The sequence below is a fragment of the Drosophila novamexicana genome, unplaced genomic scaffold (assembly GCF_003285875.2).
Source record: "Drosophila novamexicana strain 15010-1031.04,08,12 unplaced genomic scaffold, DnovRS2.1 tig00001151-arrow-arrow-pilon, whole genome shotgun sequence".
NCBI lineage: Eukaryota > Metazoa > Arthropoda > Insecta > Diptera > Drosophilidae > Drosophila > Drosophila novamexicana.
The window spans coordinates 473,350-484,697 of record NW_020824842.1 but is presented as its reverse complement, the minus strand read 5'-3'; the positions used below and the strand labels follow the sequence as shown (position 1 = coordinate 484,697).

The following is an 11,348-nucleotide window of genomic DNA, read 5'->3' as shown; positions in this document are numbered from 1 at the left end:
CATTGAAATGGTTTTAGCTCAACTTAAAATGTAAACTTTTGTAGATATGTAAGAAGGGAGCTCATATATAGTCGTTAGTTAGGTTACATAAATCCTGTATGTATCCAAATCGAAACAAGAGAAACAAACAAGGGTATAAAAATACCAAGAAACTAAGCAACCAATTTTGGCAACTATCGAAATCCGAGATTTCAGTACTGGACCAAAGTGAAGAATGTATTTTTTATGCTTTTAATTTTGTCATAATTTAGAAAAATAAGCATTATTTTTATATACATACAAACGCATATATCATACAGATATATGTATATACACATACACAGACACATATATATTTGACAGACAAGCCCAACGCAAATAACGCAACCATTTCATGAACTACAATTTTATTTTTATAACTATTAACCAAATGAACCTATGACTATATGTAACTATATTGAAGTTTTGATGTGAAATTTAAATTTATGATACAATATATATTTGTATTTGTATATTTTGATAAAAGTGCGGGTTGACAGTTGAACGAAGAACTGGTCGGACTCTTTCCCCCCACACTCTGTATTACCGTAAAAACAAACCTAATTCAACAATTTGTGCTCAGGCAACTGAATAAAAAGATAATCAAAAACTATTAACATAATTCAATACAAATGAAAATATTATATTACAAAGCAAACTGTAAGTCGCTACGGCAAATAGCAAATAAACAATTGTTTTTAAACCGATAACATCAAAATAGTCCTTGCCAACTTATAGCCGAATATTTAATGAATATATAAAAAGGATGACCATAACTCGGCCATATCCTTAGTTTTTCAAAGGATTTGGTGCGTTGGGATAACACGGACAAACTGCATCGATCTGCATTTAAAAAGTATGGGGTCGTCTAAGAATCCAGGACTTGCAAATTTTGTGTCGCCAGCCGCAAAGGAAACAGGCCAAAAACACAAAATCATTAATATCTTTGGAACTTTAAGGGCGATTTGGATGTCCTTTGGCCAGTTGGTAGCTCCTGTCTATAAGAAATTTTTGACACATGACTCGCAAGGATCTGCAAGGATACGGCCGAGTTACAGGCAATTTTCTATATACAAAATTCACACTTATTCTCAGCTGTTTAAAGGACTTTCGTCATTTTTATTGTAAATTCAGAATTGGGGTCACAAGGACATTCTGTTGGCAAAAGGACATCCCGATTGTCCTTAAAATGCCCGAGTTAGCCCGGATTTTGTGGATTTTAGACCATTTTTGCGACTTACCCCTAGGAAAATTTTCGGAAAAATTGGTCGAATCCTGGAAATACTTGAATGCCAATCAATAGTCCTGCTTCCTGCGAGTTCAAAGAGGTGTAATTTTCTGAGATCCGGAAGGATACGGCCGAGATATGGCTAAAAAACGAATGTCCTTTTTAGAAAAATTACCAAAACTCGGCCATATACTTGCAGATGTTCAAAGGAATGGGTGAGATAGGATCGTAAGGACCATTAACATCGATTGACATTAAAGGATATGTGGGTTGTCAAAGGACCAAGATTAAGGTATTGAAAAGCTATGTCCTTTGGCCAATTTACTCGCATGCTTACATAGCTATTATATAAACTAATAAAGATATATCGTTCAAGTTTATTTCTAGATAGACATAAGTAAAAAAATATACTCAATATGTATGCATATTCAATATGCCTGTAACGAATTGGTGATAAATACTGGTATTTCCGAAAATTCTGTTAAGATAATATGGGGTAAACTAAATACTAATCTAACTTCTAGTTAATAACAAATATTTGTAAAATGCTGCACAGATGCTTCCAAATATTTAGTTACTAATACAGTATAAGTATGGTATAGATATATTATCAATTTCGCATTTTATGTCAAATTAGTTTGGTATTCAAATAATCTGTGCAGCATTCAATTCAACAATTACTTTTGGCATGTTTAGAAACTTTCAATACGTTGGCGCTTAGGATGTCTGCTGTCGACGTCCAAATTGTCCTCATAGCGATCCAAATATTGATATAGCCAGCGCGCAAACTCGTTCATGTAGGGATCAATTCGGGAGATAACATTGAAACTGGCAACAGCTGGCGGCGGATAGCTGCCAGCACCAAAGATGCTACGCACAAAATGCTCACAATGGAATATGACAACGGTTACATCCGCTTCGAGTACGTCCAGGCGCATAGCCAGCTTAGCAATCGATTCCGCAAACTGTTTAAGCACAATATACGTTTTGCTGCTGAATGCGGCTGCAAGCGAAACAGAAACAGATATAGATATAGAGAGAATGCCATGAATTGAAATGAAATGCAAGATTGGCTCACTGGGCTGCTCGATGCGCGAGACAACATAGTATTTTTGCAGCAGTTGTTGGGCCTCATCGGTAAAGGCCACCTGGCGATGTTGGAGCAACTCAAGCAGTGTTCGTGTATCGTCTAAGGGAATATTAAATGCATCCTGCGTTGCGTCTTCTCTCTCATCTCTACGGTACTGGCGCAGCACAAAGTCCCACATAGTTTCATTCACCTGCTGATCCATGTACACGGGCAGGCCAAAGATGCTTGAATATAAATATATATATATATATATATATATATATATATATATATATATATATATATATATATATATATATATATATATATATATATATATATATATATATATATATATATATGGTGAGTATATGAATAATTATTTGGGAGAAAGCAACTTACGGACAAAGCTTGGCAAAGGCAGTTGTCTGATTGGCCGCATTCTCCGGCTGCCAGTATGTCCAAATGGCTGTTTCAAGCGGCTGCGCACTTTGCAGCTGTGGCACTGGCACGCTGCCATTCTCAATGCATTTCTCCAGCTCCTCAGTTTGATCGCGCGACAGGCGATTCCAGTCGCCGGCAAAGTAGACGCCCTGCTGAGCCAGCAGCAATGGGCTGGCCACCACCCAATTGTAACGCGATGGCAGCGCTGTTTGCGTCGGTTGCTGACCACCCTCGTGGGGACCAATGAAACGGGGTGCCAATTGCCCGACGTTGTGCAACAGCCGATTAGCCACACAGCTGTCGGCGCAGATGACGCACAACGAAATGGGTGCACGCAAATCGTCCAGCTCAATGCTGACCAGGCTGCTCAACAGCGCCATCTTCAGATACACATAGCACTCCATGGGCACACATTCTTGGCTCAGCTGCGCACTCAGCGCATAGACAAAGGCATAGTCCGAGTATTTGGAGCATATCAGACGATACAACTTCTTGATGCTCTTTGGCATAAAATTCAAATCGACGTCGAAATTGCGGCGTTGTGGACTGTCACGGCTTACAAAAATTATGTGACGTGGGAAAGCTTTGTTTCTGCGATGCGGCATGTTGGGGCTCTCTTGATCCACATCAGAAACCTCGCTCAAGTTTTCCAACTCTTCCACGTCGAGGAACAGCAGCGCTTCAGTTTCCTGCGTTGGCGGATCCATATTCAATAAGGGCGGACTTCGTAAAAAGTCAACCGCCGCGTCTGTTTGGGTTGGGCTGTCAGAGGGGCCGAATATTGTTGACAGGCTGCTGTTGCCTGTGCCGATACCCGTGCTGGGGAGGCTGGCGAGCCGAAAAACCGACTGGCTGGCATTGTTGTTATTGTTCTGCAGGGGCAGCTGCCTGGCGGCTGTGGCAGCCGCTACAGTTCTTGCCGCGACCGCAGCCGTTGGTGCTCCACTCGAATCCGTATAGCTGGGCGATATATTAAATGTGGCTTGCGATCCCTGGCTATTGTCAGTTGATTGCGACTGCGGCAGCCCATCAGAGGGCAATGACACAAGCTCAAAGAGCGCATGGGGCTTGAGTGTGCGATGGAATCGCTGACGACGGCGACGTTCCTGCAGGGCAAGTGAAAGAATGTGTAATATAATCATTTTATAGCTCATATCCCACTTACGCTAATCATATTTCTGGGCTCTCTTGCAAGCGCTGACCCCTGCATGGGACGAAACTCGTTGGCATTCCAGTTCAGCGTGCTATGTGCCGCGATGTTGTCCAGCTGCAATTGGGATTGCGTTAGCGGCGCATTGGCAGCCAGGGCCTGCTGCAGCTCCAGCACAAAGGAAGCATCATCATCATCACGGCCGCTGTGCACAGGGCTGGGCGGCTGCATCATCAGCTCGTCGGGCAGTTGCGACGGCAAGCCCGGATGCTCTCTGCGTGCATTTATATGCGGCGCTTGCTCGCGTTGCACGCGGCGATCATTGCGTCGCCATTGATGTTGCGGTAGCTGTGTGCCGTCAGTTTCATGGACAACACGCTCATTGACTGGTACGGCAGTCCTGGCAGCTTCGCCAGATACGGAGCGAATTTTGGGTGCGGTGCGCATGGCGCCATCCACCGGCAGGGACATGGTCATGTTCGGGCCTGTGACCGGGCAATGCGGCACGCTCTGGGCAAACGAAGCCTGTTGTGCGTGCCCGCTTGGTTGGTTGCCGCTGATTGCAGGCGGTGGCATCATCTTGCTGCCAGCAGCACATGGTGGAGCCTGCTGTTGATGCGTTCCTTGGGACTGTTGCTGTTGCGAAACAGCAGGAGCAGGTGCGCTGACAGTAGTCTCATATTGTGACGCACCGAACTGGGACAATTGCGTTGATAATTGCTGAGATTGGGCAATCGGCTGCTGCACAGTTTTGAGCCATTTATTCACCACTTGTTGCTTTTCAAGAGAGTTGCTGGATGTTGACTGACGCACGTAATGGCCAATACGCTGGCCAACTGGCTGATCTGCTGGCGGGACAACAGCAGCTCGAGCGGTCTTTGGCTTCTTGCGTACGGCGCCGACAACGGGAAAATCCTCGTCGGTCGGAGTAAAGGAAGCGATATTGTTGTTTACATTCTGTGCGCTGGGCAACCTGCCCCAGACGCGTTCTCCACTAGCAGATGCTGCGGCTGAAGCTGTGGTAGTGTTAGTAGAACTTATTACGGGGCTGACATTTGTCCTGGAAGTAGAAAGCATGAATACACATTTACTACTTTCAAACAGTCTGCACGAATTGTATGCTTACGCCGCAGACTGGCTGTTTATGGATTGTGCTGGCTTCGGCTGAGCCCCATCGGCGCGCAAGAAATCAATGAGCTGCACAGGCTGTCGGCGATTGCGTGAGGCCTTTAAGCTTTTCTTAGATGGCATGCTTCAAACTGATAGCTGCTAGCTGTGCCGCAATAATAGCCAGTTATCACGTAATTGGCGCCTAGCTTCAAATCACCGTCGTAGGTATGGGCTGACAGATACAAAGAGAAGCTGCATTACTTTGTTCGCTAGATGTTTTCTTATACACTTACCACGCAAACGCACTAGAATTGGCCGATAAATGCAGTCCACTGATCTCGGGGTCTGCGCACACTCGACCGGCAATACGGCGATCAAACGATAATTCTCTGTTACGCGCAGCTTTTGGTATTCATTCATGGGACGCGAGCAGTTGGGACACAATGGCGCTGGACAATCAGGCAGTGAATTAAGAAAATATATATATATTTAATTTACGGATTTACGGAATAAAGCTTGAGATGATTTCAAATGTGAAGCGGTCGGAAACTGAATTGAGCAGCAAACGTTTCGGACGGCTTACATTTAATGAAACGACCACTTGGATGGGGTCTAGGACACTGGGCGTGTGCTAGTATGTGCCTCTGTGTTAGTGGGCTACGCATGTCTACTCTCTATAGCTTTCAGATCGCCAGCGTGTCCGTGTGTGGTGTTAAGGAATGCATTCAAATAGACTTACCATCCGTGGAGCTGGTTTGAATCGCATTCCGCATGCAACCGCCTGCACAGTACCAAATCGATTGCAGTCTGGTGTGTGCGAAAGATACATACAAGAAAACAAACAAATTTCAAGATTAAATATCCTTGCAGATACTTATATAAGACAGATATCAAATATTTCAACAACCATGGCTGCCAAGTGATAAGCTCAATTTCAATCTATAATAACAAAAGAGTTGTTCATACAAGAATTATATACCCGTCCTATGGCAACGGTACGAAATTGTAGTCCGATTCGGCCTACTTCAGCAGCAACACGAAACCTACTTCCATTCAAGCTCTCTCATTCAAGGGTTAACCTTGAAACTCGTAGCAGATTGCTGGAACTGTCTGCTGCAGCTCTCGGCACCTACAACAGGTTTCTACTTCCATGGTGGCATCCTATTTCCAAAGCGAATCTGAAAGTCTTTGGCATTCTAGCAATCAGCTTTAACAAGCTTAGCTGTTTATTGTTCTCTTGCTAACCTATGAAACTAGATGCTTGGTAAGAAACTACTTGAGACTGAGTTTAGGCTTTGCTCGAAGGCAGACGAAAGAATTATGCACATTCTTTGTGAATGTCCAGGCATTCTTTGGGATAGATGAAAGCTTCTAGGCAAAGGGTTTGTTTCCCAAGCTCAGATCATGGCGAACAAGGCTTGCCAGACGTAATAGATTGTCTCGATCACAGTTCCCCCTCTCTCACTCTATCTCACTCTCTCCCTCTTGCATACTCACACTAATGTCTCCGGCGGCGTATAAGCGGACAAGAAGCCATTCACCAGCGCCAGGCCCAAACGGTACAGATACTGCGATGGATTGTACAGTAGATTCTGCTGTAGCGGCAGATCCACAAGACGCCAATGTGTATGCAGCTGGGCGATATCAATCGCTTTGACTCCGTTGTCGTTGGCGTTGGCTTTTAGCAAATCGCGCACCTGCCCGTAGACGGAGTACTTGACCGCCTCGGCAAACTGCAGAGGCTCCTCGACGACCAGGTGCAGCAGTTGCGGTGCGTGCTCAACCAGCTCAACGTAGTTAAAGTCCAGGCGCAGACGCAGGGGCGCCAGCGCCTCCTCCGGTTTGCGCGTGCGCCTGTAATTGCGCAGAAAGTTCTCGACGGTCCCTTCGATCAATTTCACTAGTTGCGTCGCCCGGCAAAACTTCTCAATTAACTTTTGTTCGTGGAATCTATGTACAGTATGTATTTTGTATTTCATTCGTGTTTACTTCTTTTCCATGTTGTAATTTTGCACTACTTACTGGCTGTGGCGCTCAAGCGAACGTTCCTCGAGCGCAGTGCTAGTACTTGAATTTGTGCTAAGTCCTTGCGTTTGAATAACTGTATTCACATTGAACATTTTACCCAAGCAAGTGCCTGAGGCAAGGCATGTAGGTATATTTGCTGAACAAAACGCAAATATTCAAATTGGACTTTTTTGCAAAATGACAGAAAAGTGTGGCAGCATTGGCACGCAGACCAGCGCTGCCACTTCTCAGGGTTGTACAGACTTTTAAATCTGATCGCAATCGCAATCGTTATCGAAATCCATGCAAATTCGATTTCGCCAATTGTTAACCAAAGCACAATTTTGAAGATCGGCGAACGTAAAAAACGGCTTCGTTTCAGCTCGTGACGTATGTGTTGGTACGTACAAAATTATAAAATTTATTTCTAGTGATAAACTCTATAGCTATTTAAAAAAAAGCATTGTGTCCTATATTATTTTTTACACAATTTATTTGCTGAACAATTCATGTGTATCTTTAGCTCCTGGCCACATCCCATTCCAACCTGTTCATTCAATGCCCGCTTAAAATTGATCAAAACGCTGCCGTTTACATACAAATTTACACCACACGTAAAGTATCAAATTTTAATCGAACATTAAACAAACGGTATTTGTTATTTGCATATGTGTGCGGTTGCTTCTTAACGGTTAGACTTGGCAACACGCTCCAATTCGTCTTTCTTCTTGATGGCGTACGAGTTGGATGAACCCTGCAAACGAAGCAACAGATAAAACAGATGTGAGTTTATTCATTGTTGAAAACATAATTTGTTCAAGCTTAGACTTATTAATTGTTCTTCTACGTTTCTCGTGTGCATTGAGCTGAGTGTTGCCACAAGCACAAGGATAATAAAAGACATAAATTGCTCTTGTCCAAAAGCGAGTCTGCAACAATATCCAAGTGACATGATGCAGAATTAGACTGGACATATAAGATAATATATATATAAATATGCTTATTAATTGTTCTTCTACGTTTCTCGTGTGCATTGAGCTGAGTGTTGCCACAAGCACAAGGATAATAAAAGACATAAATTGCTCTTGTCCAAAAGCGAGTCTGCAACAATATCCAAGTGACATGATGCAGAATTAGACTGGACATACTAGATAATATATATATTTATATAAATATGCTCATGTAAGAAGAATCAAATGTAACGAATGCCACGGTAAAGTGGGCAATTAATTGCCGCCCACTTTTTAAAGGGCAACGAACGCCGAACAACTCCTAATCTCGTCTGCAAGCGAGGCGACGCATTTTGGCCATACATTGCGTGGCATTAGAGTAGACATACGCATACACTAAGGTGAGTCTCTACGTTTAATGGCTTACCTTGGCGGCATTGATGAGCTCATCGGCCAAACACTCGGCAATGGTCTTGATGTTCCTGAAAGCAGCCTCGCGGGCACCGGTGCACAGCAGCCAGATGGCCTGCAAGTAAAAAGTTATTAAACAATTAAATAATCGCAATTCAAAAGAGTATTTTATAGCATGTGATGTCTCTTCAGTTCATACGCCAAATGTCGGCTAATTACACATTGTGACGCTACGGATAGATAGATGTATGGTTATTATAGCCAAGCGTTATAAGAACGCAGTCGCGGTTCGAACTGCGTGCCATCGTTGCTGGCCAAATGGAGATTACGACTACGAACAGCTATAAAAGACCAACCTGGTTGACACGACGCAAGGGGGACACATCCACAGCCTGACGACGCACGGTACCGGCACGGCCAATACGCGTGGAGTCCTCACGTGGTCCCGAGTTGATGATGGCGCTCACCAAGATCTGCAAGACAAACGATACGAATATTTTAAATAAGTCGCACAAGTAAAAATCAAGTCTGTTGCAATACCAATTTAACTTAAGTGTAGTTTTAAGTTCCAAGAGAGCAAAAAGAGAGTGATATCTTTAGGCACTAGGATATTAAAACCTCATATTTATTATAAGTCCATTTTAAATAGATGCTCAAATCAGCATATAAGCTGGTTGGCATTGAGTTGGACTACAATTGGGATACAAATGACATTCTATATACATATAATTAGGCTTCTGCTGTTGATTTTGACTTTATTAAGGTTTGCATCTACGAGTCAATGCCCTTAAGAGGAATAGTTAACCATGGATTTCGATGTAGTCCAGTTGAATACCACGCCAGCGTGTAAATCACTGATGTGGTTTTAGTTTTGGACATAAATCGAGTGTTCAAAAAGAGCATAGCGTAATGTGGTTTTAAGTTCCAAGAGAGCGGGAAGAGAGTAAGATCTTCAGGCACTAGGATATTAAAACCCTATATTTATTATGAGTCCAATTGAAATGGATGCTTAGCTCAGCATGGAATACAAGCTGGCTGGCATTGAGGTGGACTAAAACATATTGCTCTGCAAAGATGCTGTTGGCTTTGACTTTATTAAGGTTTGCATCTACGAGTCAATGCCCTTAAGAGGAATAGTTAACCATGGATTTCGATGTAGTCCAGTTGAATACCACGCCAGCGTGTAAATCACTGATGTGGTTTTAGTTTTGGACATAAACCGAGTGTTCAAAAAGAGCATAGCGTAATGTGGTTTTAAGTTCCAAGAGAGCAGGAAGAGAGCGAAATCTTCAGGCACTAGGATATTAAAACCTCAATTAGTTTGAATCCAATTAAAATAAGATGCTCAGCACAGTAGGAAATATTAGCTGTTTGGCATTGAGGTGGACTAGATGTAGCTGTTTGGTTAAGCTACGAGTCTCCGCGCTATTTGAATTTATAGTTGTAGTTTTAAGTTCCAAGAGAGCAAGAAGAGAGTGAAATCTTCAGGCACTAGGATATTAAAACAATATTTTTATAAGTCCGTTTTAATGGATGCTCAGCACAGCACGAGAAATTAGCTGCCTGGCATTGAGGTGGACTACAGTTGTGGCTTTGAGTTGCAAGAGAGCGGGACATCAGAATATTAAAGCTAACGCTAAATTACAAAGCGTTACTTGTAGTTTCAAGTTCCAAGAGAGTAGGAAGAGTAGTGCTTCGAACACTAGGATATTGAAACAGAAGTTTTATCTGCGTGCACATTCTACCTGTGTTCCGTGTGGCTTGTTTTTAGCACGGGCACAGTTTAGCATGGCACGGTGACAAAGACAAGGACAAGTCGAATACTATGTGCTTACCTGCAGTGGGTTCTCGCCAGTTAGCAAGTGGATGATCTCAAAAGAGTGCTTGACAATGCGACAGGCCATCAGCTTCTTGCCGTTGTTGCGGCCCTTCATCATCAGGGAGCAGGTCAGACGCTCCACGATGGGGCACTGGGCCTTGCGGAAACGCTTGGCGGCATAGCGACCAGCCGAATGGGGCAGGTAGCGTGCGAACTTCTCTTTCACGGAGATGTAATCCTGCAGCGAGATATCGTTGACAGTCACATCATCGCAAGACCAGCGACCGAACAGTTTGATCTCTGGCAACTCGGTGGTGGCGACCACATTTGTGTCGATCAAAGCTTCGGCAACCTCCGTTTCCAATGGCGCCGGCTCCTCGAAGTTCTCGACAACGTTTTCAGCTACTTCGGCCATGCTGCAATGTAAGCAAAGGCAATTTAATTTAACCGTCAATTTAGGTATTTCATGTTACTTATGTATTTGTTGATTTTTGACTTTATTAAGGTTAATATCTTCAAGCCGATACCCTTAAGAGGAATAGTAAATCATGGCGTATAATATAGTCCAGTTGAATACCACAACAACGTTTCGTTCACTGCTGCGGTTTTAGTTATGGACGTAAAAAAAATTGGAAAATTGCCTGCATTCAAATGCAAACACGTGCGGATACGGCAGAAAGGGCTCATAACACATACACAGGCACGCACACAAACAAAAAAAAAAAAAACGGGCGGCGTATATAACCTCATTGTGCGTGGCTTAATGAAACCAGCAAGTTTTGGCCATTTGCACAATGCATTTCACGAAGCTTTCGATTGCAGCAGACAGCCGCATCGCTTAAAAATCATTTGCTTATGCTTTTATGTTTATACACTTTGATTTTAACAAAATAATCTTACATTTTTCACGGAAGAAATCGGTACACGATGTATGCGCAAAGGCGTACGCCTGAAAAAGAACATGTTGCGGCAGTGTGCGTCAATGCCACAAAAATTGGTTTCCGGCCAAATCACAGGGTTGTATTTTACTTACAGGGCTGCAACGAACTTCCAAAATTCGAGAAATCGAATATTAAATTTCTTAAAAAATATGCAGTGTTAGGTGAATTATTGTTGTTATTCGGAATAAAAACAAGATTTGG

General features: G+C 43.2%; 3 protein-coding genes and 6 non-coding genes across 11 annotated transcripts; all 9 read right to left on the bottom strand.

The window, feature by feature from the left end:
• Positions 1-1,629: 1,629 nt before the first annotated feature.
• LOC115766395 lies at positions 1,630-5,244 on the bottom strand. Of its 3 annotated transcripts, XM_030710307.1 has the most exons (5): positions 5,036-5,244; positions 3,925-4,969; positions 2,718-3,865; positions 2,325-2,560; positions 1,630-2,249 (listed from the first exon to the last, which is right to left on the bottom strand). In XM_030710307.1, exons 1-5 carry the CDS (start codon positions 5,158-5,160, stop codon positions 1,939-1,941), a joined length of 2,865 nt encoding a protein of 954 aa, XP_030566167.1. In that variant the 5' UTR covers positions 5,161-5,244; the 3' UTR covers positions 1,630-1,938. The 3 variants fall into 3 exon arrangements, with proteins under 3 accessions (XP_030566167.1, XP_030566169.1, XP_030566168.1); XM_030710309.1 differs by lacking the exon at positions 1,630-2,249 and having other exon boundaries at positions 2,445-2,526; XM_030710308.1 differs by lacking the exon at positions 1,630-2,249 and having other exon boundaries at positions 2,448-2,529.
• Positions 5,245-6,512: 1,268 nt separating this feature from the next.
• On the bottom strand, positions 6,513-7,139 carry LOC115766353. Its single transcript, XM_030710252.1, has 2 exons — positions 7,042-7,139; positions 6,513-6,969 (listed from the first exon to the last, which is right to left on the bottom strand). Exons 1-2 carry the CDS (start codon positions 7,137-7,139, stop codon positions 6,513-6,515), a joined length of 555 nt encoding a protein of 184 aa, XP_030566112.1.
• Positions 7,140-7,501: 362 nt separating this feature from the next.
• Positions 7,502-11,181, bottom strand: LOC115766487 (40S ribosomal protein S5a). The gene is made up of 5 exons (XM_030710449.1): positions 11,107-11,181; positions 10,223-10,622; positions 8,744-8,860; positions 8,404-8,502; positions 7,502-7,780 (listed from the first exon to the last, which is right to left on the bottom strand). Exons 2-5 carry the CDS (start codon positions 10,619-10,621, stop codon positions 7,712-7,714), a joined length of 684 nt encoding a protein of 227 aa, XP_030566309.1. The 5' UTR covers position 10,622; positions 11,107-11,181; the 3' UTR covers positions 7,502-7,711.
• Positions 7,860-8,003, bottom strand: LOC115766495. The gene has a single exon (XR_004018212.1). It is a non-coding gene; the product is annotated as a small nucleolar RNA psi28S-1192 (small nucleolar RNA).
• Positions 8,032-8,175, bottom strand: LOC115766499. Its single transcript, XR_004018216.1, has one exon. It is a non-coding gene; the product is annotated as a small nucleolar RNA psi28S-1192 (small nucleolar RNA).
• LOC115766498 lies at positions 8,564-8,708 on the bottom strand. The gene has a single exon (XR_004018215.1). It is a non-coding gene; the product is annotated as a small nucleolar RNA psi28S-2876 (small nucleolar RNA).
• On the bottom strand, positions 9,119-9,273 carry LOC115766494. The gene has a single exon (XR_004018211.1). It is a non-coding gene; the product is annotated as a small nucleolar RNA psi18S-1854 (small nucleolar RNA).
• On the bottom strand, positions 9,456-9,610 carry LOC115766497. The gene has a single exon (XR_004018214.1). It is a non-coding gene; the product is annotated as a small nucleolar RNA psi18S-1854 (small nucleolar RNA).
• Positions 10,679-10,834, bottom strand: LOC115766496. The gene has a single exon (XR_004018213.1). It is a non-coding gene; the product is annotated as a small nucleolar RNA psi18S-1854 (small nucleolar RNA).
• Positions 11,182-11,348: the final 167 nt, after the last annotated feature.